Source organism: Pleurodeles waltl, chromosome 4_2, assembly GCF_031143425.1.
Source record: "Pleurodeles waltl isolate 20211129_DDA chromosome 4_2, aPleWal1.hap1.20221129, whole genome shotgun sequence".
NCBI classification, from domain to species: domain Eukaryota; kingdom Metazoa; phylum Chordata; class Amphibia; order Caudata; family Salamandridae; genus Pleurodeles; species Pleurodeles waltl.
Window position 1 is genome coordinate 206901009 of NC_090443.1, and position 25252 is coordinate 206926260.

The 25252-nt window shown below is 48.4% G+C and overlaps 1 protein-coding gene across 1 annotated transcript in view; it reads left to right on the forward strand.

The window, feature by feature from the left end:
- The window catches only part of KIFAP3 (kinesin associated protein 3), a 1147560-nt gene that overhangs the window by 832280 nt on the left and 290028 nt on the right, over positions 1 to 25252 (forward strand). Inside the window, exon 16 of the mRNA XM_069231084.1 lies at positions 18204 to 18302. Within this exon, the coding sequence (XP_069087185.1) occupies positions 18204 to 18302 (99 nt within the window). The remainder of the gene's footprint in view (positions 1 to 18203; positions 18303 to 25252) is intronic.

The window sequence follows — 25252 nt, forward strand, 5'->3', positions numbered from 1 at the left end:
ATAGGCCACAAGCATTTTCAGTTTACTGTGCTCCCTTTTGGCCCCACCAGTGCCCCTCGGGTGTTCACCAAAGTGATGGTGGTGGTAGCTGTGCAGGTTAAGGGTTTCTGTCTTACCCTACCTCGACGACTGGCTGTTGAAGGCTCCTCCACCCTAGGCTGTCGTCACCCACCTTCAGACTATGGCAAACCTCCTCCATTCGCTGGACTTTACTGTAAGCAGTCTGAATTCACATCTGAATCCTTCTCAGACGCTCCCTTTCAGAGGAGGTGCAGTTTTGGGCTTATCCTCCCAAAGAGCGAGTCCAGGATATTCAGGTTATGATACCGATGTTTCGGTCTCTATCCTGGATTTTGCTGAGACAGACTCTGAGGCTGTTGGGCCTCATGGCTTCCTGCATCCTGTTAGTCAAATTTGCCAGTTGGCATATGAGGGCTCTGTAGTGGGACCTGAAGTTCCGGTGGGCACAGCATCAGGGGAATCTGATCGACACTGTTCAGATATCGGACAAAACTGCAAAAGATCTGCAGTAGTGGTTAGTGAACTGCGATTGGGTCAGAAGCAGACTCCTCCCCCTTACCCAATCATATCTCACAGTAGTGACAGATGCGTCACTTCTGGGATGGAGCGGCCATCTGGGAGATGTGGAGATTTGAGGCCTCTGGTCTCCGGCAGAATCCGGACTCCATATCAACTGGAGCTCCGGACAATTCGACCGGCACTGAAAGCATTTCTTCCTGTTGTAAAAGGGAAGATGGTGCAGGTGTTCATGGACAACACTACCGCAATGCGGAACTGCAACAAGCAGGGCAGTGTGGGGCTGTGGACCCTTTGTCAAGAGGTCCTGCATCTCTGGACATGGGTGGAACAGCGGAACATAACTCTGGTGGTTCGAAACCTGGTAGGGACTCTGAACGCCAGGGCAGACTAACTCAGACTAACTCAGCCGTTGATGCCTAGCGGATCACGAGTGGTGTCTCCATCCAGGGGTGACATTAGGACTCTTTCAGCAGTGGGGAGAGCATTGGTTAGATCTGTTCGCCACCGCAGACAACGTGCAATGCCAGTAGTATTGCATGTTGGAATTTTTGTCACAAGTGCAGTTGAGACCTCCTGTACACCTATCCACCCACACCGCTTCTGCCCAGAGTTCTCAAGAAGATCAAGAATGCCCTGGCCCAAATAATGCTGGTGGCTCTGGTCTGGGCACGGAAAGTCTGGTATCCCTAGTGTTACAAATGGCCCCTCTGCAGGGTCATCCCGAAAACGTTTGTCTTCCTCCTTTGCTTTTTCCGACCTTATTTTTGCTGGCTTTAGGACTCTGGGTACTTTACCACTGCTAACCAGTGCTGAAGCGCATGTGCTCACTCCCTAAAAACATGGTAACATTGGATCATGCCCAGTTGGCATATTTAATTTTTAAGTCACTAGTAAAATGCACTACATGTACCCAGGGCCTGTAAATTAAATGCTACTAGTGGGCCTGCAGCACCGATTGTGCCACCCACATAAGTAGCCCTTAACCATGTCTCAGGCCTGTCATGGCAAGGCCTGTGTGTGCAGTTTCACTACCACTTCGACTTGGCATTTGAAAGTACTTGCCAAGCCTTTCACTTCCCTTTTTCTACATATAAGTAATGCTAAGGTAGGGCCTAGGTAACCCATAGGGCAGGGTGCTATGTAGGGAGAAGGCAGGACATATACAGGTGTGTTTTATATGTCCTGGTTGTGGAAAACTTCTGAATTCGTTTTCCACTACTGTGAGGTCTGCGACTTTCATAGGCTAGCATTGAGGCTACCCCCAAATACTTTTTGAGTGGTAGATTCTGATCTGAAAGGGGTAACAAGGTCATGTTTAGTATGGCCAGAAAGATAATGCAAAATCCTACTTATTGGTGAGATTGGATTTTAGATCACTATTTTAGAAATTCCGCTTTTAGAAAGTGACCATTTTTCTGCAATAAAAATGATCTGTGCCTTACAGCCTGTCTCCAATCCACGTCTGAACTGGGCTGGGCTGGTTGACAACATCCTTGTGCATTTCACCCAGACAACCACAAACACAGAATACTCAGTCACACCTGCACTCATCTGCATACTAATTGGGTCTTCCTGGGCTGGAAGGGTGGAGGGCCTGACACTTACATTTCAAAGGCTGGTGGCCCGCCCTCACACAATGGCCCAAACCCTTTCTGGGACCCTGGCAGACAGACCTATACTGAAAGGGGACCTTGTGCACTTCCAAACCACTATCTGAAGTCTCCCACACTTCAAAGGCATTTTTGGGTATATAAACTGGGTCCCTGACCCCACCAAATCAGACACTTCTGGACCTGAACCTGCAACCTGTTGAGGAACTGTCTGGCTGCCCAAAGGACTCGCATGAACTGCTTTGCTGTGAAGGACTGCTGCCTTGCGGTTGCCCTGCTGCCTTGCTGGCCTCTGACTTTGCTGAGAAGTGCTCTCCAAGGGCTTGGATTGAGCTTGCCTCCGATTTTCTGAAGTCTCAGAGCCAAAAAGACTTCATCTCTTCAAGGAAACTCCTTGTGCACCAAAAATCGACGCATAACCTGTCGCAAATGGCACACAGCCTACTTTGCAATGAGAAAATCGCAGCTTGCCTTCCTGAGTGAAGATCGCCGCAGTGGGTGCGTTGTGACCGGAAATTCGACGGACACTCCTACTGGATCGACGCACAGCCAAGATGGAACGGTGCAGCCCATCTCCTGAGTGAAGAATCGATGTAGTGCCTGCCGTGCAACAGGAAATTTGATGCAACGCTTACCAGATCGACACAACTCCTGTGACTTCATCCCGCACATCCAGGATTTCCACGCATTTTCCCTGGATGTCAAAAGAACTGTGTATCACAGTGAGGACCCAAGACTGCGTGCCAGAAATCAACACAAAGCCCCTTGCAGCGTGGAAAGAAACGACATATCGCCTGTGGCGTGTTAGAAAATCCAACGCACACCTTACTTTTCCACGCATCTCCTCCTCTGCGGTCTCCATGCGTGTAATTTTGACGCAAACCAGGTACTTGGAGCACACAAGAGTCAACTTTTGATTTTTAAGATTTAAGACTCTACTAAACATTGCAAAAGTGATATTTCAACTTGTGCTTATTGAATCTTTATCATTTAAACCTTAATTTAACTAGTAAATATCATATATTTTTCTAAAGCGGTGTGGTGTATTTTTGTTGTGTTTTCATTGTGTTATTGCATTATTTATTTCACAAATACTTTACACATTGCCTTCTAAGTTAAGCCTGACTGCTCAGTACCAAGCTACCAGAGGGTGGGCACAGGATAATTTAGATTGCGTGTGACTTATCCTGACTAGGATTTTGGTCCCTGCTTGGATAAGGGTATATACCTTTGCCAACTAGAGACCCCATTTCTAACACCAAGCTTCTGAAAATGAGCATCAATCCTTCTTTCAGGCTGCCTCTTGGGGAAGATCTTCTGTCGCAGCAGCAGGGGAAGGTTCTCCACCCGAACCTGTTTAGTCTGCACCTTTATGTGTGGAGTTTGAGTGGCGACAGTTGACAGCCTTCAACCTTCCTCCCGAAGTCCCTCCACTAAGACGGTATACGCCTGCTGTTGGAAACGCTTTGTATAATATTGTACAGAAAGATCGATTTATCCTCTTTCTCCTTCTCTCTGTGACATCCTTCTCTTTATCTTATCCCTGCCCAACAGGTTTCTGCCTTGGGCACTCTCAAAGGCTTTCATTTGCTCTGTCAGCATTCCTTTGACTGCCAGATCAGCCTTTATTATTCAAATCTCCAATTGTAAATAGATTTCCTCAAGGGCTTGTACATATGTATCCTCCTATGCCCTTTTGTCTTGCCTCAGTGGGACTTGAATCTGGTCCTCACTGTGCTCCCTTTCAGACACTTTACAACTGTCCTCTCTGGCTGCTCACAATTAAGACATCATTTTTAGTGGCAGTAACATCTGGCAGGAAGGTGAGTGAGATGCAGGCTTTTTCATCTAAGCTGCCGTATATCATCATGTTTCCAGATAAGGTGGTACTCAGAACTCCTGCCTCTTTCATCCCCAAGGTGGTGACCCCATTTCATCTGGGTCAGAACATCACCCTGCCCACCTTCTTTGCTCCACCGCATTCCTCTAAAGAAGAGGAGCGGCTGGACCCAAAAAGAGCGTTGTCCCTTCTACCTTGACCGCACAAAAGAGTTCCGGGTGGATGACAAACTTTATGGGGTACGTGGGAGCAAAGGAGGGTCGGGCAGTGCAAAAATGAACAAATTCACGCTGGGTCGTTCTCTGCATTAAGTTCTGCTAAGGACTGGCCAAGAAGCAGCCTCCTGAGGGCTTGTGGGCTCATTCTACCAGGGGCAAGGCTGCTACCACTACATTAGCACAAGGTGTTCCAGTCCTGGATATCTGTCAGGCAGCAACTTGGGCATCATTGCACACGTCTGCAAGAAATTATTGCCTGGACAGTCAGGTCCGTAGAGACAGACACTTTGCCCATTCGGTCCACCAGGACTTTTTGTGTAAAGACGATCAGTCTGCAGGCCACTGCCAGGAGATTATGGCTTGGGTATCTATTCTAAGGTAAGGGTTATGAAGCTAGAAGTCGCTATCAGATGAACAAGTTACTTACCTTCGGTAACGCATTATCTGGTAGAGACTAGCTGCAGATTCCTTACACCCACCTTTGCCTCCCCGCTCTGCGGACAAGTCTACTAGGGTCAGGGACTGTCCCTTTGAGAGCCGTAATTTTTGCACAGACCAATTGTTGGTTTTTCCATGGCTCTGTGCCTCTGCTGTGGAAGTCAGTGGAAAAGGAACTGATGTAGGTGCGCCTGGGTGGAGCCTTTATAGGTGACCGTGATATCACGAATGGCTCCAGTGATGCCACCTGACGGCGTGCGCAAGGGTATTGCTCTGCAAAAGTTTCAGATTCCAAGCTGACGCAGGGGAATTCTAAGGTAAAGAAACTGCAAATAGTCTCTACCAGATAATTCATTACCAAAGGTATGTAACTTGTTCTTTAGTGGCCAATCTGCATTTAACAGTTTTCTCCAAAGTTGTTTTAGTGTTAAATTTTTCTCCTAACCAAATTTCCCAACATGCTGTATTCACCTCAAACATGTGAATGCAGTGAGGAACTTCTACTTCAGAAGGATGCTACTAACTACATTTTGAGAATATCCCCAGGTACCAGACTGGATCCAGAGAATTCATCAGCAGTGCTCCTGCCTGATGGTAAAATGCACTGTTTGTCACCGGGGACTCAGTACTACCCTGGAAATGACAAAGCAGAGTACCATATAAGCACCACCCCAGTGCACTGACATTTTTTCCTTTCTTTCCACACCCTTTGATGCAAATCTTGAGTTCCGTTCCCACCTTCACCGCTTGCTGATGAGTCAAAAAAACGTTTCACTGTGTGCTACAGCAGTTTCCCCACTGAAAATGACAGGGTTCAAGCCGTTCCGAGGCTGCAGGAAGCTGATGTTGGTCAAGGCATGCCTGTGGTTTTTGAGCTCCAGTGCAGACTAAGCCATGTGACACGTGTGCCCTTAAGCAGCAGAATGTTATTCAGGACTGGGAAGCATAACTCTGTGTGTAGGAAACTGGCCGTTGTTGCAGTTACCCCCCTCACTTTTTGCCTGATATTGATGCTGGTTTGACTAAGAGTGTGCTGGGATCCAGCTAACCAGGCCCCAGCACCAGTGTTATTTCCCTAAAACTGTACCATTGTTTCCACAATTGGCACACCTCTGCCACACATATAAGTCCCTTGTAAAAGGTACCAGTGGTACCAAGTGCCCTGTGGCCAGGGATGGTTCCTAACGGCTGCAGCATATGTTGAGCCACCCTAAGGGACCCCTCACCAAACACATGCACACTGCCATTGCAGATTGTGTGTGTTGGTGGGGAGAAAAAGGCAAAGTCGACATGGCATCCCTCTCAGGGTGTCATGCCCACAAAACACTGCCTGTGGCATCGGTAAGTCACCCTTCTTGCAGGCCTTACAGCCCTAAGGCAGGGTGCATTATACCACAGGTGAGGGCATAGCTGCATGCACAATATGCCCCTACAGTGTCTAAGTCCATTCTTAGACATTGTAAGTGGAGTGTGTCCATTTTAAAAACATGGGCTAGGAGTTTGTCATTATGAACTCCACAGCTCCATGATGGCTTCACTGAAGGCTGAGAAGTTTGGTATGCCAGTGTTGGATTTATTCTAAAAAGCATACAAGGGCATCTTAGACCCCCCGTATTTTACCCAATTCTGTAGTGTAGGACTGACTGGTCTGTGCCAGCCTGCCACTAGCAGACAAGTTTATGACCACATGGGGTGAGGGCCTTTGTGCTCTCCTACCCCATGCACGAACTGTAACACCTGACGGTGAACCTCAAAGGCTTAGGCCTCCTGTTACAGTGCCCCAGGGCACTCCAGCTAGTGGAGATGCACCCCCCTGCCCCCACCCCCAGCCAAAGCCAAACTTAGGAAAAACAAGGAGCAAGGAGGAGTGACCACTTCAGCTGGGACCACCCCTAAAGTGTCCAGAGCTGAGGTGCCCCGTCGCACCTCCCCATCCACCGCCACCACCCACCCCTGCCGATTGCCTCAATCCTTAAGCTTGGTTTGGAGAACAGGGACCAATAGGGTTATGAATGTGCCCCTCTCCCCAAAGGAAGTGAGCACAGGAAGGGTGTAGCCACCGTCCGGGACAGTAGCCATTGGCTACTGCCCTCTGACCCTTGTAACACCCGGGTCCAGCAACCTCTGCCAAACCTCTAGAGGACTGCCTGATTCACAGAGGACCAAGAGCTCCCATGGGCAGTGGCCCTGTCCGAGAAGAAACTGCACCTAAGGACTCCAGAGCTTCCCCGCCTCCCCGGATCCACGAGTCATGACCACTCTGCACCCGACGCCCACGGCCTGTGTCCAGGTAGCCCAACTGACTAGAGAGGGTTCCCTGGCGAGCAAGTGCCCACCCTCGTTTGACCTCTCCTGTCCTCCACGATGACTGAATCACGAAGAACCCCTGATCACGAAAGCACCGGACGAAGAGCCCCTTTGCCAAAAGATACACTGCACCCGCAGCCAACCCCCTGGCCTTGCGGAACCCGACCTTCAGCGCAGCAATGTTCAGCAAGCTGCCCGCCGACTTGTCCAGCCTGCGGTTTTCCGAAACCGACCCCCTGGACCCAGCCTGCAGCATCTAAGTGACCCCGATGGTCCCCTCATAAAAAAGCATTGGGAGCCCAACGCTGTGTTTGCACCCTACACATGGCTGCCACTGTGCCGCTGAGGGTTTATGTTTGGTGCGGACGTGTGGCCCACCTCTAAACCCTCCCAAGTGTGCCCTCCGAAGGCACGGGTACTTCCCTGCAAGCAGGCCTGAATCCGAGTGCCCCCACTCTCCATAGGAGCCCATGTTAAATTTGCCTCAGCTTTGACCTCTGCACCCGGCTGGCCCCATTTTGCTGGTGGTGGGTGTTTGGGATTAACTTGAACCCCTACCTGTGGACTTCCTAAGCCCCGGAGACTGGAACTGTAAGTCTTGTACTTACCTGCAAATCATACTAACTTTTCTTCCCCCCAGGAACTGTTTATGAAAATTGCAGTGTCAACTTTTAAAACAGATAATTTCCATTTATTAAAAAACTGTACAATTTACTAATTCTGATAAAAGTGGTATTAATACATATGTGAAATACGTATTTATTTATTTGCAACTTGAATCTTGCGATTCTAGAAATAAATTAATAAAATATATTTTTGCAATATAAAAAACATTGGTTTGGGGTTAGTCAGTGAGTGTGTGCTTCTCTTATTGTCTGTGTGTGTACAACAAATGCTTAACACTACCCTCTGATAAGCCTAACTGCTCGACCAGACACCCACAAAGGAGAGCATTAGTCCTAGCTACTTTAGCCTCTGTTAAGCCTCTGGGGAACCCCTGGACTCTGTGCACACTAGATCTCATTTTGATAAAGTATATACAGAGCCAGCTTCCTACACTATGTCACTGAATGTAAGAAGAGTTTGCATTCAAAACTCAGGTCTTGCTCCTGCTTCAAGTTGTGGGCCCAAGCAGGCACTTCCCGGCCAAGGTCTTCCAGCAAGTCCAGATCAACATTTAAACATAAGCAAAAGAAAAGCAAGCATGATTTGACCCCATCCAAGTCGAACGAGAAGGTGCAAGGGCTTTAAGATCTTACTCTTTCAATGTCCCTGAATCTGATGCAAACCTGTAATTGTTCCCGGCATGACCTGAAGGCCAGACCATCCTTAACCCCTCAGCAGTTAACAGCATGCTTCAGATCATTGATGCAATTTCAGCTCCATCTGGTATGTCTTCGGGCTCCCTGGAGCTGCAGGGTCTCCAGTCTGACTTCTGCTGGTGGATTGAAGCCATCTGCCTGCCCACCAGGGGTAATGGCAGACATGGACTGACCCCAGCAGTGACTTCTACTTCGAAAACAAGGGCCAGAGTTGTTTCTTCTGTCAACACCATCTCCATTGTTGGCAGTAAATGTCGAAGTCTTGTCACCATTTGTATTTGACTCAAAGCCATTGTCTGCTGATCCATGCCTATATCATGCTATGAAATTACAAAAGTGCAACTTTTAGCAATTCAGCAACCTTCAAATCCAACTCTTTAGCTCCACCCTCAATACCAACAGCAGATTCACACTATTTTGGTTCTCATTCAGACCCAGTCCAAAACACACCCTATGTCCCTCGGGACAATGATGATTATGTGGAACGAGAGAGATTCCCTCATCCCCCATTGTACTAATGATTCTTTCTGTGTTGGTCTAGAAAATAGCAGTGAGATGAACACATCAGAAATAATGCTTGACCTGCACCCGGTTCATCAGCGGAAACAAGTGCTTCATGCACAGTGGTGGTTAGGAGAGCAACTAAGGCACAAGAGTTGCATTTGTTCACTATAGAGACTTAAACAAATGTATTGACTGAGGTTAGGACCAGCTTTCTCTGAGCCCTTATTTACATTTATTAACGCCCTTAGTGATGCCCTTCTGGCCACTGAAGCAGTGTTCATGCCTGCCAGTGAGTCGACCTGTGGCCAGGTGACATAGACTGGGTCCTGGTGACTTAGACTTCCTCACTAGCACTGTACACTGGAAAGCCAAAATTAAAAGATGATGCAAAGAGAATGTTTCTCTAGCCAGTTTGCCCATCTGATTCAGTTTGCTTTCTGTCCACCCATGCAGTGAGCTGGTTAACAATATCTTGCCAGCTGTCCTGGAGTACCTCCGGCCTCTGTAGCCTAGATAATACATGATGACCACAGCACATCTCCGACCTGTACTAAACACTATTGACTGCATTGGCAGAACTACTGACACTAGTCTTGTGCTCAGAAGGCACGGCCTGGATGTGATCACCTGGCTTTTCTGGAGGCATGCTGGCTTCCTTAATGGACACGCCCTTCAATGACTCCAGTTTATTTGGAGAAAAAGCTGATTACTCTGTCTAACCGCAGATTCCTCACTGCCCTTCTGCCTCCCAATCTGTAGAACATAAGCACACACACATAGACAATTTGAGCTATGCTTCATATTTGAGGGCACAGAAGGAGAAGTATACAAGAAACTAATGTCGGTGTGCAGCATCCAGGCATGCATATGTGGATCTACTCAGTCCCTTCCAGGGTAGTATGGAGTCATCACTGAGCCACACAGTGCCTTCTCCCTGTTTGCAGAAGCGTTGCTGAAGAATTTTCAGGATCCAACTTCGGGATATTGTAAAGATGAGGATCTGCGGTTAGATAGAGTATCTACCGTAACAAGCGTTGCAGACGTTAAGTAACTTGTAATTCATCACAACTCCCAAACAGATATTCTCTGTATATTCTTCCTAAAAGAACACAAATTGGTTTTCAACAATGATGTGCTAGTAGAGATTTTCTCTGGTTCGGGATTTTCTCAAACAGTACTTTTTACAATATTTCAAAATTCAGAATTATTAGAACTTGCCTTCAGGTTGTGGAACCATGGTCACTGGGCAATACCTTTTTGAGAGATTGGTAAGGGAAATTTCTCAACGGTTTTCCACCACCTTTCCACCAGTTTCTCTTATTACAACAGTTCTAGTGAAGCTGAGATACCCTAATGCCTAGATGATTCTTGTTTCCCCCAAATGCCCAAGACAATCTAGGTTTCATCTATCACCTATTACTAAGAAGCTTCCATGCAAACCAAATTTGTTATAAAGGATACAAGGCCCATTGTAGAATCTCAGCATGATGCCACTTGTGTGAAGACCTGGAGCTTCTCCATGGTCTCTTTGGAGACTTCTTCTTCAAAAATTTTAAAATCCACTGTGCAGTGGAAATGTTCTCTCCCAAAACAACAGGGTTCAAGCGGTCTAGGGACTATTGCAAGCAGATGTCTTTGTCGGATCCCCTCGTGGTCTGTCTCTGGTGCCTGGGTTCAGAACATGACTCCAGGGCATGAAGCAACTGTGCCCAGATAAATCCGAAGGCCATACCAGACTGCAGTGCAAAACGTTATGTTGCTAACCATTAAAAGAGTGCACACCCTAACCGGTCGAAGCCAAAGGGAACGCTCCCCTTCTCACAGCAGATCATTGTTGTGTTCTAAGTCATCAAGTTGGTCCGAAAAGAAACATAAGAAGCCCAAGCAGGCCTCTGGCTGCTTCCTACCAACCTCAAACTCCAGAGAAGTTGTGGGGGCATCAAGGTGCCTCCTGGTCTGAGCCTAGATCTAGACCTAAAATTACAGGTCCCTCAGTGACCCTGTACACAGCTGTAGGAGGCTAGCTCTCCATATAATAAGCTAAAATGAAGTACACTGAGCAGAGAATCCCTAATTGGTATTGCAGAGGCAAAAGTAGATAGGACTAATGCTCCATTTCTTATAGTGTGGGTGAGCAGTTAGGCTAATCAGAGGGTAGTGCTAATCATTTGTTGTACTCACAGAGGCAATAAATGAGACACACACTCACTTAATAAATCCAAGACCAATTTAAAAAAATAACAATTATTTTTATATGTTTCAAACCCAAGAACTTCGTAATCGGGTAAGTAGACTGTTAAGCATAAATACTTTGTAGTTTCAAAAATCACTGTGCAATTTTTAGAGTTCTCTCAATGTTATCCTAGGGAGGAAAAACAATGTTCATCAAACACAGAGTTAACAATGACTTACAAAGCCAATCTCAGGAAGTTAGGGTAAGTACTATGCACTGATCTGAACCACACCTACAGGTCACACCGGGCGGCACTGGGGTGGCTGGGTGCAAAGGTGCAGTAAGGCGTCTGGTGCCCAATGGTTTCCTATGGGAGTTTGGTCCCCGCGAAGACAGGCTGCATGCTCTAGCTAGGAAGCAGGTCAGGGACAAGAAGCAGGGAGGTCAAAGACTTGAGATGTCCAGGAAGGTAGGTGCACCATTGGTCCTTGTGTCCAGAGCCTAGGGGTGACGGATGCAGGGGTGTCATTTGTTGTTGGGTTTCACCGCCCAGAAGTACTCATGGTCAGGGGTTCCTGCGTTTTGCGGTTGCAGGCGTTGACGGGGAGTCCAGCAGGCAGACAACCAAGGTGGACTCAAGCTCAGTGGAGTGGGGGGGACGTTGTTGGCACCCGTGGCCCTCCTCAGTCGGCATCGGAGATGACGGATATGGTGGTTGCTGTAAGTTTCTGGTTTTCTCTCACCACCAGGCTGTGGGAAAGGGGGGCTGCATGCAGGTGACTTGGATGAGTCCGGGAGAGGTGGCACTCATGTGGACTCGGAGCTGTGGAGCCCTGCTGGCACCATTGTTGGGCTTCTTACGGGATCGAGGTTGTCAGGTGCAGAGGTTATTTCAGGTGTTGGGTCTCCAGACTGTTGCTGAGCAGGACTGCTGCTCTTGGGATTCTGAGTCTTTTTAGAAGGCAGGCAGGCTTCCTGGATTTCTTGAAGCTGCACAAGTCTTTTTGTGCAGAGTCCGTTAAGGTCAGCAGGCAGGCCGAACGGATTGATACTAGTTCAGCTGCTGCTGCTTCTTTTTCTTCTGCAGGGGTGACTCTTCTTTGTCCTTCTTCTTTGTAGGTAGTCAGGATCTGAGTTCTAGGTTTCAGGGGTGCCACCTAAATACTCAATTTAGTGCCATTACAGGGAGTACCAGGCAGTAGCCACTGGGCTGACCATCTTTAGGGTGACTACACACTTTCTATGACCACTTCCTTTGGGTAGTGGGTCAAACCCTAACCCTAGTGACCTACTTTCTTCCAAACAAGAGGGAGGAATTTAAAAAGTAGTGTCCACTTCAGTTCGTCCACCTTAGGGGTGGGACTGGCATAAAGTGGGCACAACTCCTAATCTGCCTAATTTTCCCACCTGTGCTGCTGCCAAAAGTGGGGTTAGGACAAGGGGGTTAGTCATCTCCGCCTTTTGGAGAGACCTGGGTTGCATTTTAAAGACAGCAAGGCCTTTGACGCTTCCTGCCCTGGAATGTCCATTCTGCTCTGGACGAGGTGTTATCATTGGCGCCCAGAGACTGCCTTTGTTCTGGGCCTCAGAGAGCGCTGGCTCTCACCTCCTGGAGCCAGAATTCAGTCTAGGGTGGCTGCATTGTTTTGGACCAGTCACTGAACACACCAGCAGCTGGGTAGCTTTTCACGGGGTACCTCTAAAGTGCCCTCTGTATGCATTTTTTGATAAGTCCATTACTGGGGTAGGTGAGGATTTAGTATTCTGAGATGTTTGATACCAAACATCCCAGTATTCAGAGAAACCATCTTGTAGCTGGGCAACTCGTAGTGACCAGTGTCCAGCACATGCATTTAAAATAGCTTCCCTGTGCACTTACTGTGGCTCCGAATCGGCAGACATAGTAGGGGCATATCTGCTCATGCATATATGCCCTCACATGTGCCTGGATGCACCCTGTCATAGGGGTGACTTACACCTGGGACATGCAGTGTTAGGGGACCTGGCACACAGGGGTGTGTGACAGGCCGTGTTTTCAATTTAGCCTGCAACAACACACGCAGTCTGCAAAAGCAGCACTGTGTGGGTTTGATGAGGGGTCCCTGAGGGTGGCACAATTGATGCTGTAGCCCTCAGTGGCTTTCCTTAGTATCCCAGGCCCTAGGTACCAGAGGTACCATTTACTAGGGACTCACAGAGGTAGCTAAAGAGTTTGCCAACTGCGCAAATCTTCTGTGCAGTTTTGGTGAAAGAGATCTGGCACTGGGGACCTGGTAAGCAGGGACCCAGTGCACTAACAGTCAAAATCACATTTCCCTACAACAGCGAATCAAAGTATTTTGTGAGACCGTTCACTCTTTTCAGGGACTTTACTGGCTCCCTCTGGTCTCTCCTCCAAGACCCAAGGATCTGAGGGAAAGCGACCAGTTAGACATATGCTGGCAAGTCTTCCTTCTGCACCATCTGTGCCTTCTACCCTACTTTAAGTTCTGCACCGGCCTTGGTGCTAAGTTCGGTTCTGATTTATTGCTCTGCGCTGGTTCCTTTTGCACATGGTGACCCTGACTTTGTGACAAAACATCCTACGCCTGAGAGCATGGTAGTACAGACTTCGAACGAAGGAGAACCTAAACTCCTTCTGCATCACCCCCACCTTATCATGAGTCCATATGCATCAAACCATCTTGCAAGTCACTGTTCTCCTCCAGCAGTCTTGCTTTGCACTTTGTATATGGTAGCTGCCTCCTAGTCCACTTTTCTCACGAACTTTGGGACACAATGGCCCAGGTATTACCAGCCATTCCAGACTTCAGGACGTGACGAAGTTTATAATTTGTTGTTGTTTTGATACCACTGGCTTTCTGGATCTGGCAATTAGACACAGGCTTCTCAGGGAATGTCCAGTCATCCTTAGTGGACATGCCTTTTGTTATCTCTCCCCTTTTTGGCGAAAAAGCAGACTCTCCCCTGGAACAGTTCAAAGATAGCAGGACCATGAGATATTCCCTAGGTCTGTCTGAATGGCTAGAAAATTCCATCAGCAATTTTGTACCCTCTGTGGCTACAGCAGGAGTCTTCAATACCAACAATGCCAGAATACACCACTGGCCCAGCAGGCCTCTCATTTTTATTGTTGCCGAGGTCTTAAGGTGCTGCAACAATATCAATGGCAATGTGCACCTTCATCCACCACTCCTTCAGCTGCTGCAGCTGCATAATCCCTTTAGTGTGTCCTTCCTGACACTCGGGCATCCTGTGAGATGCAGGATCAACCATTACCTCCAGGAGCGGCAAGCAATTACTTTAGACAAGTGGAACCTACAAGTTGTCCATCTGGGCTGTGCCTTACCTGCCTTCAATATCAGGGTGACTGATTAGGAGGGGGGGCAGCTGTCCACCTTGCAACAGGAAGTGCAGGCTCTTCTGGCCAGTGGAGCGATAGAGAGGATTCCTGCATTGTAGGTTGGAGGTGGGTGTTACTCCCATTTACTCCCTGGTGCCAAAGAAAGACAGAGTACTGTTTAGGATCTCTGCCTTCTCAACGTCTTCCTGCAAAAGGACAAATTCAAGAAGCTTTTTACTAGCCCTGGTCCTGTCTGCCCTGGTACCTGGAGATAGGGTGATAGCAACAGACCTGCAGGATTGTACATTCCCGTCCTGCATTCCCACAGGTGCCATCTTTGGTTCACTGTGGACCAGCAGCATTTTCAATTTGTGGCACTCCCTTTAAGCCACACCAGTGGCCCTTGTATGTTCAAAAAAGTGATGATTGCAGCATATCTTCAGAGTTCAGACGTCCCAATCTTCCCCTACCTCACCAACTAGCTGTTGAAAGTTGGCTTATCCAAGACAGTTATAAATTACCTCCAGACGACAGCAAACCTTCTAACATTGTTTAGGTTCACTGTTAATGTGCCAAAGTCACACCTAGCTCATTGGCTAATGCTCCAGTTCATCTGAACCATTCTGGATACAGTACCATTTTTTGCTTTTCCTCCAGAGCAGATAGTCCAGGACATTCAAGCTATGATTCTGATGCTTCCGCTTCTCGCCTGGGTCTCAGTCGAGATGACTTGAGGCTGCTAGGAGGGTGGGGGAGGGGTGGGCTGGCCTCCTGCAGGATGCTGGTGAAGCGTTGTGGCACATGTGGACTCTGTAGTGGGATCTAAAGTTCCACTGAGCTTAACAACAGGGGAATCTGCCAGATTTTATTCAGATTTTGGAGGGTACTACAAAAGACCTGTAGTGGTGATGCTGGGCCATGATTGGGAATGTGGCCAACCCCTCTTCGTATCCTGCCCAGAGTTGACAGTGGTGACTGACATCTCACTTCCAGGATGGAGAGGCCATCTGAGAGAGGTGGAGATCAGAGGTCTCTGTTCTCAGACAAAGGCCCAGTTCCACATCAGTCTGTTGGAGTTGCAGGTGATTTACTTGGCATTGAAAGACTACCTATACACCATCATAGGCAGGCTAATGCAGGTACTTACACACAACAACACAGCAATGTGGTGCTGCAACAAGAATGGCGGAGTGGGGCTGGTGGTCCTGTGTCAGGAGGCTGTATGTCTTTGGAAATGGCTGGGCTGCCAGGGGCTTTACCTGTGGTGAACCACGTAGCAGGAACTTTAAATACCAGGGTAAACAAACCCATCCCTCGATACCTAGTGAATCACAAATGACAGTTACATCCAGTGGTGGTGTAGGGCATCTTCCAAGAATAGGGAGAACCCTGGCTTGATGTCTTGGCCACCACCAAGAACGTGTAATGTCAGCAGTTTTGTTTGCTTGAGTTCCCAAGTAGACTGTCTCTTGGACTCATTCCACCACGAAGATCAGAAACAACCATGCCCAGGTCATCCTAGTGAAGGGGTCTCCAACCTTTTATGTAATGAGAGCTACTTATGTTGAATGAAATCATCATGAGCTATTAAAATATTAGTGCTGTAATAGTGACCACATCAGACCAGAATACCTTACTGGCTACCATATGCAGGATTACCAACAGTGATCACCTCAGTGCATCAGGCAGGGTTGCTAGTAGTAATGTTAAAAAAGCTTCATTAGTTTAGAATACCTCTATGTAGGTAACACATATCAGCCGCAGTACCCCTGCCCGGAAGTAATAATATAAGTAATAAGTCTCACCACATGATGTTTCAGTCCAAAATCAGCTTTAAATATATTTTGGATATCCAACCATTTTTCTTCAAACATCAGTTATGAGCTTTGCAAATATACAATTTTTTTGCCTTTTATACAGAGATTTGGCAGACATAAATCAATTCAACCAAGTGAAAGGTTTTGATTTAGTTGGCTGGGATGCACACAGGAGAGATACTTACAGGTAGCTGGAGAGCTACCACTGCCTCACGAGCTACCCGTTGGAGAAACCTGTCCTAGTGGCACTGGTTTAGGTAAGAAGAGTGTAGTACCCAGATCTTCTGGCCATAAGCCTCTGTCCTCCATTTAAACTGCTGCTTCAAAAGGATCTTCTGTCACACCAGCACCTAGGTGTGCAGAATCTACACCTCCATGCTTGGAGGTTAAGCAATGGCAGTTGACTGCCTTCGACCTTCCTTCTGAAGTTGTTGATGTCTTGGCAGTGAGGCATCTCTCTACAAAATCAGTATACGCTAGCCATTGGGACAACATTTTGGGTTAGTGTGGCACCAGCCAAATAGATCCACTATAAGCAAAGTTATCTGAAGTATTTTGTTTGTGTTATCATTGGCCCAGCAAGGATTTACTTTGGGTACTGTTAAAGGTTGTCTGCTCTTTTGGCCTTTTTGCAGTTGCCGGATCAGCCTTTATTTCTATCTATATTGTGGTGCTCTTCTTAAAAGGTTTACAGCATTTGTTTCCACCACAGTGGGACGTGAACTTAGTCCTCACCTTTTTGACATGTACTCTCTTTAATCCACTGCACAGATGTATATTGCAGGTTCTAACCGGACGTATTTTACCATTGGAAACCTAGGTCATAACTGCCACCAAGTTATAGACCACTTCATTCTCAACTTGGAAGGCACACTAGACCAAAGCTCAGTATTGTGGCTAACATCTGGATTGCATTGTGGGACCCAAAACCGTAAGAACTAGAAAAAGACCATTCCTCCAGCTGTCTTTGGAGGGACACTGGAGTTTGATACTGGTGGTTCAAAGTTTCTAACTAGTTAGTAGACTTGGACATGTTTCCTAAACATTCTAGGGCTTTTCCATACACTGCTTTGCAGGCTAGAGTCCATGTTCAGAAGCAAATTCTCTAAGCCAGTGTACCTTGTGCAGCATAGTGCAAATAGTCTTTCCTATTTAGATTAGCCTCGTTACCAGGCACCAGAGCATTCCTGATATACAATTTCCCACCAATAATCCCTCTCTTGTTCTAGAAAGAAGAGTAATTTAGGCAGTATGTTAAGTTGGTAATAACGTTTTAAAACTTTGCTGCTAATGTGGGCAGACTTGTATGATCACAAGTCTAAAATGATTCAAAGTGTTAACATTCTCCTTTATTGTGGTTTCAGACTCAAGTACTGTAAATAAACTTTGTGCAACTCTCCCTTTTTAATCTGCCATGTATCCAGTCTCAGAAACTGAAATCTGGACTTATTTTCATTCAGGCTATGCATAGTGGCATCCATTGACACATGTATCGTACCAAATACCTCATCCACTCTCTCTTTGTCCTTTGGAGATAGATGAAAACATCTGGAGTATCGTGCCCATGATTTTGAAAATGTACCACAAGGTATTGCAGAGAGGCCATTGAGAGGTTGTATGTAAATATTAATTAAGAGGAGGGCTTGAAATTTGGTGGATCCCTTACATGTGCTCAAAGGTGTTTGACAAGTTAATGTTTAAACACATACTTCTTACAGGTTTTTGGTATTCTCCCTTTTTCCTAACACCATCTAGACTGAACCATTTTAGGAAAGGTCATAAAATCACACCTTTTCATCACTGTCTGCACTGTCCTAGATGACTCCAGTCTGAAATACCTAGCTCTATGAGGAAATTCACTCTATCCAGATCACCACATCAACCAGTGTAATATTTTAAAATCAACATTTTTTTAATCCTCTTTCATAGCAATTATGGTTGTGTAGTAGCTGCCTGATGTGTCATTATGACCATCATGTGATAATTTTGATGTGTTTAACAAAGTGATTTAAAAGTGAGTATTTCCGAGAAGATTTAAAAATATTATGTTTTTACACATAATAGCATGACTTATTACTGTTTATATTGCAGCTCAGCAAGAAGACGATGAATTTGTCTGCCAAATCGTGTATGTTTTCTACCAGATGGTTTTTCACCAAGCAACCCGAGATGTCATTATTAAGGAAACACGTATCCTTTTAATTTTGTAGTAATTGATTGTACAATATACAAACGTGCAACCTTCTGTTTCTGATGGATACTTCTAAACGTAGATTCCTCACCTTTTGAATATACTCCAGGCTTCAGACTGGATCTGGAAATCTTTAGCAGTACCACTACACACTGCTTGGAGTCCGTAAGCGGCTCCATGTAGACACTGTTCCACTAGAGACATGTGGAGCCTCTTTAAGTGCCTCCCAGGCACATCGATGTCAGGTCCTTTCTTTCCACACCACCAAATGCACACAGAGCCGCCGCTTATTTCTTCACTAGACTCTTTTCTCAACATTCACTCAAAGTAATCAGTATGCAAGGGAATACCCCCTTAAACCACAGGGTTCAAACCTTCTATGGACTGTCGCAGTGATCCCTAACAGATTTGTCCTTTGGCTCAAAACCTGACTCCAAGACTTGTAGCAACTGCATCTTGATGAATCAGAAGACCATTTGGGACTGTGAGGTAAAGCTGTACGTCGCCAAGTACCAGAAGTCTCTCCAGTGGGACTGGTCATAGTCAAAATAAAGGTCTCGTTCCAGCTCCTAAGTTGTTCTTGCTGCAGATCTTCATCACTGTTGAATTCCTTGGGTAAGTCAACAGAGAAGCACAAAATGTTCAAGCTGGACTAATCCCCTTCCTGCCACTTCAACTCCTGAGGAGGTGTGTGGGCATAAATGTCTCTCTCGGTCTTGCTTACAAACTTTGTCTCCTTTGGAGCCGATTCCGAGACTCGTCTCAAGGCAGCCCAAATTGCTGGGTCCCTAAATGACACCATAGCAAATGCAGAAGTTCTGCAAAACTATGCTGTCCCTCTTATGTGCCTTCGTGGTTAAAGGGCCCATTCCAACTTTTACCTAGAACACTGCTGGTGGTTCTACCCTCAGTGACAAATGGAGCCTATAGTCATTATAGACCCCGCACAGACTTCTGTGTTGATGTCGGTCTCAGCGCCACAACCTACACCTGACCCTAGAACATCGAGGCCAGGCGGAAAAGCACAGCCACTTTCCCACCCCAATCTGACTCCACTTCTACCGAGGCAGCACCCTGATCTCATTGGTCCACAGCCTTCCGGCATACCCATTGAACTCTGATACATGACCCAGAGCATCCATAATCTTTTTAGCACAGATTCCTATAATGACAGTTATGATGAAGGGCATGAACTTGCTCAATCTTATACTGAGGACAACTGGTATGATGAGCTGCAAGATGGCAAAGGATTGGATACTCATCCAGACACTGGACTGGTCTTGCCACGTGGGCCGGATATTTAAGAAAGTGCCTTGTTGGCAGTTGTGATGAAGACACCCTTTTTGGGACATGGGCAAACCCATGTTCTGGACCACTGATAAAAAGGCAGATAGCAAGAAACCATTGGGTGCCCTTGTTGATTCGTCCTTCCTAACACAACATCTGTCTCCAGAGAGTTTACTGGTGCAGTTACCCACGAGCAAAGTCTACCCCAATGCTTTTCCTATTACTACACCTGAAAGAGAATCTAAGCGTCTTGAAACTTTGGGAAAACACATGTTCTCAACCACTAGTTTCAGTGTGGTCTAACAACTCCATCGACTTTTTGGGTCACTATACATGTGCTGTTTAGGATTCTGTTGCTCAGGTCCTACTCATTGTGCCTGATGACTTACACTCTGTGCTTACACAAGTCATTCTGGAGGCAGTGATGTGCTAAATGTATGATTTTATGTGGTTTAGACACTACAGACTACCTCTGTCGGTCAATTAGCACCAGTGTAACACTCAGGAGGAATACCTGGATGAGATCTATGGGCTTCTATAAGGATGGCCAACCTTCCTTAAAAGATGTTCCCTTTGATGGCGCTTGCCTCTTTAGCAAAAAAAGCAGACTTGGCTCGCAAGCGTTTTAATGACAGCTGCTCCAATTTGTCGGTTCCACCAGATGTTCCTCCCCCTCCTTCGCTATGGTAGGAGTTTTCAGTACTGCCAGCACCCACCCATGCAACCAGCCCAGCAGACCCTATAACCTTTTTGTGGCTGAGATTGCAATACCCATAGGACAACAAGGGCAGCATGAAGCCCAGTTCCCCAATCCCCCGGCTGATGCAGCCACAAAACATTTTAATGTGCTGTTCCAGGCTCACAGCCACCCTATCAGAGGCAGGTTTGACATTTTCTCCCATGTGGCATGCCATCACTTCACAAGTGTGAGTCCTTCAAATTGTCAAATGGGATCTGATAGAGACTTCTAGCTGCAGGTTCCTTACCTTAGAATTCCCTGGCGTCAGCTTCGAATCTGGAGTTTTTTCTGAGCAGTACACTTCACGCGCGCCGTCGGGCGGCATCGTTCGGATCCGCGTGCGTCGACCAGCTCCGCGTGCGTCGTCAGCGTCCTTGGAGCCGTCTGCGTCCTTGGAGCCGTCTGCGTCCTTGGAGCCGTCTAGGACGTCACGGTTGTCTATATAGACGCCAACTCGGCACGCGTACGTCAGTTCTTTTCCTTCCGTGCCGGTTAAGCGCAGTTTTAGAAAGAGCTACCCTGCTTCAACTGTTTGTCGACGCTTTTTTGGCTGTTTGGAGTCATGTCTTCGAGAAAGACAGGATTCAAGCCGTGTGGTGAGTGTCATCGCACCATGTCGGTGACGGATCTGCACCGAGTTTGTCTATGGTGCTTGGACAAGGACCAGGATTCCACCTCGTGCTCCGACTGTTGGGCCATGGCGCCGAAGGCCTTGAGGGAGAGATCCCTTAAGCTTCTTGTGGCCCGACATTCGTCTTCGGTCGGCGCGACTCAGCGGAGGTCACGGTCTTGCAGTAGGAGGAGGTCGCGGCACTGCTCCCGGAGCCCCAAGTCCTCTTCCTTGCATTCGAGGTCATCTGAAGGTAAGAGGCACAAGAATAAGTCCAAGCGGACTTCGTCTTTGTCACGCCCGTCGGCCGACGAGGCATCTAGGGACGACGTTCCGATCGCGGTTCTGAAGAGCCATCGCCAGGGTCGACTCCGCGTCTTCCCCCCTTTCCGGGGACCGGATCGACCCCCGCTCAAATAAAAGAATTCTACGAGGCCATGCGTCTGGTTTTTGAGTGGGCTGTACCCTCGGATGGGTCTTCGGGCCCCACGGGGTCAGCAGGGGCCCCTTCGGATTGGACGCCGGTGGCTTCGGCCTCGGCCTCGGCGCCGTTGGGGACCTCAGGATCCGATACCGGATCTGGACCGGCGCCGGTCTCTCACAGTCGGCCTCCTTCGGTGCCGGGTCCCACGTCGATGATTCCGCCACCGGCGCCCACCGGTGGCAGCCCCATCCTTATTCCGGATGATCCGAAGCCGGAGCGACGTCGTACGACGTCGACGGAGCCAATTCGGCCCAGATCATTGTCTGAGCATTATTTAGAACAGCCAGACGCAGGAGAGGAATGGGAGGGGTCTGAGGACCCTTTAGAATCAGGATTGCAGCAGGACTGGTATGAGGGTCTAGGGGAGGCCAATGGACTGGACACGTCTCCAGATACTGATATGCTCTCTCCTACTAATGTGGCTACGGAGGAGGGGGCTTCTTTCGCTATGGTGGCGCGTAGGGCAGCTGAGGTCTTGGACCTAGATTTGCCTACGGTGCCAGTCAGGACGAATATCCTGACAGAAGTGCGTCAGCCGGGTGGGTCAACATCGGAGCCGTTGTTGCCCTTCAATGAGGCTCTTACAGACGTCCTTCTGGGTACGTGGTCCAAACCCAGCACAGGGGCTCCTGTGAATAGGACGGTCGGCTGCCACCATAGACCCGCTACCAGCGACCCTAGTTTCCTGACACAACACCCCACTCCTGAGAGCTTGGTTGTCCAAGCCTCTACTTCCCGTGGTGCCTTCCCTTCCGCTGTCCCGGATAGGGAATCCAAGAGGCTGGATCAGCTTGGGAAGAAGATGTTTTCTTCCACCAGCCTGGCATTGAGGTCTGTAAACACCTCTTGCCTATTGGGCCGTTATTCCCATACTTTATGGGATACGGTGGCGCAAGTGCTGCCCCAGGTCCCGGAGGGCATACGGGACACTCTCACTCAGGCTGTAAAGGATGGGAGAGATGCAGCCAAGTTTACAATCTGTTGTGGCTTGGACACGACCGACTCGCTGGGCAGGGCGATTTCATCGTCAGTGGCCATACGTCGCAACGCCTGGCTACGTATTACTGGTTTTTCAGGGGATGTCCAGTCCAGCTTGATGGACATGCCTTTTGATGGCTCGCATTTTTGGCGAAAAGGCAGACTTCGCGCTTGAGAGGTTCAAGGATTCTCGAGCCACGGCCAGATCTTTGGGCCTTTCAGTGCCGGCACGACAGCAGTCTGTCTTTTGCCCCTTTCGAGGCTTCGGGAGGGGCGTGGTACCACGCCAGCCACAGTTTAGCCACCGTCCTCAGGCTTCACAGCTTCCCGGAAGAGGACGTGGTCCCATCAGACCCAGAGGGTCTGGCCAGAGGTCAGCCGCGACACAGGCCCCTCCACTGCGCCCAAGCCCTCCTAGTGTGGTTCTGCGGGATCACGTTCGTCCAGTTGGAGGGAGGATTCGTTTTCATCTCCCTTACTGGCTTTCCATCACCACGGACAAGTGGGTCCTGCAGATCATACGGAAGGGCTACTCCCTTCCCTTCCAGTCTTTCCCTCCTTCTATCCCTCCGACAAAGGAATGGCTGATGGAGGACCATCTAGCTTTGCTCTGCGCGAAAGTTACGGCTCTCTTGGCCAAGGGAGCCATAGAAAGAGTCCCGATATCAGAAGTAGGCAGTGGTTGTTATTCCCGCTACTTTCTGATTCCCAGAAAGAACAAAGGCCTTCGCCCTATTTTGGATTTAAGGGACGTCAATCTATTCCTCAAGAAGGAGAAATTCAAGATGCTCACTCTTGCTCAGGTTTTGTCTGCCCTAGACCAAGGAGACTGGATCGTAGCATTGGATTTGCAGGATGCATATTTCCATATTCCTATCCTGCCAGCCCACAGGCGTTACCTGCTGTTCAAGGTGGGCCAAGAGCACTTTCAGTTTACCGTGCTTCCTTTCGGTCTCACCAGTGCCCCTCGGGTGTTCACAAAGGTGATGGCGGTGGTGGCAGCTCATTTGTGCAGGTCAGGGATTTCAGGCTTCCCCTACCTGGGCGATTGGCTGTTGAAGGCTCCTACGCCCCAGGCTCTCGTCACCCACCTCCAGACGACGGCGAACCTCTTGCATTCGCTGGGGTTCACTATAAATATGCCGAAGTCACACCTGACTCCCTCTCAGAAGCTCTCTTTCATCGGAGCTGTTCTGGACACAGTGCAGTATCGGGCTTATCCTCCCGATCAGCGAGTTCAGGATATTCAGGTTATGATTCCGATGTTTCGGACTCTATCCTGGATCTCGGTGAGACAGACTTTGAGGCTGCTGGGACTCATGGCTTCCTGCATCCTGTTGGTCAAGCATGCCAGATGGCGCATGAGGGCTCTGCAGTGGGACCTGAAGTTCCAATGGGTACAGCATCAGGGAAATCTTACCGACGTGGTTCAGATCTCAGAGAGGACTGCGGAAGATATGCAGTGGTGGTTAGTGAACTGCGAGTGGGTCAAGGGCAGACCCCTCTCCCTTCCCCAACCAGATCTAACGGTAGTGACAGATGCGTCACTTCTGGGATGGGGCGGCCATCTGGGGGAGGTGGAGATCAGAGGTCACTGGTCTCCGGCGGAATCTGGGCTCCACATCAACTTGTTGTAGCTTCGGGCGATCCGGCTAGCATTAAAAGCATTTCTTCCTGTTGTGAAAGGGAAGGTGGTGCAGGTGTTCACGGACAACACTACCGCAATGTGGTACTGCAACAAGCAGGGCGGTGTGGGGTCGTGGACCCTTTGTCAAGAGGCTTTACGCCTCTGGACATGGCTGGAACAGCAGGGCATGACCCTGGTGGTTCAACACCTGGCAGGTTTTCTGAACGCCAGAGCGGACGAACTCAGCCGAAAATGCTTAAAGGATCACGAATGGTGTCTCCATCCGGAGGTGGCACAAGGACTCTTTCAGCAGTGGGGAGAACCTTGGTTAGATCTGTTCACCTCCGCAGAGAACGCGCAATGTCAGCAGTTTTGCGCGTTGGAGTTTCCAAGGGGGCTATCGCTAGGCGACGCTTTTAGTCGCGAGTGGAGTTCAGGCCTCCTGTACGCTTTTCCGCCTATACCACTTCTGCCCAAAGTTCTCAAGAAAATCAAGAACGACCGGGCCCAAGCAATCCTAGTGGCTCCGGATTGGGTACAGAGAGTTTGGTATCCAGAGCTTCTCAAAATGAGCATCGGTCCTCCAATCAGGCTGCCTCTTCGGGAGGATCTCCTGTCGCAGCAGCAGGGACCCGAACCTGTCAACTCTGCGCCTTCTTGCGTGGAGATTGAGCGCCGACAGTTGATGGTTTATGACCTCCCTTCCGAGGTCTGTGATGTCATTCTGGCAGCCAGGCATCCCTCTACTAAGTCGATCTACGCCTGCCGTTGGAAAGGTTTTGTTTCTTATTGTTCAGAGAGGTCTCTTGATCCTCTTTCTTCTTCTCTGTCTAACATCCTTTTGTTTATTTTGTCTCTCGCCCAGCAGGGTTCCTCCTTGGGGACTCTCAAGGGCTATCTTGCAGCCTTATCGGATTTTCTTCAGTTGCCTCATCAACCATCTCTGTTTAAATCACCTATAGTACAGAGGTTTTTGAAAGGGCTTGTACATCTGTTCCCGCCTGTGCCTTTCGTTATGCCCCAGTGGGATCTTAATTTGGTTCTTACCTTCCTTATGTGTGCTCCTTTCGAGCCCTTGCTTAACTGTCCTTCCGGCTGCTCACTATTAAGACAGCCTTTTTGGTGGCAATTACATCTGCCAGGAGAGTGAGTGAGCTGCAGGCTTTATCTTCTAAACCTCCTTATCTCATGATATATCCTGACAAGGTGGTGTTAAGAACTCGT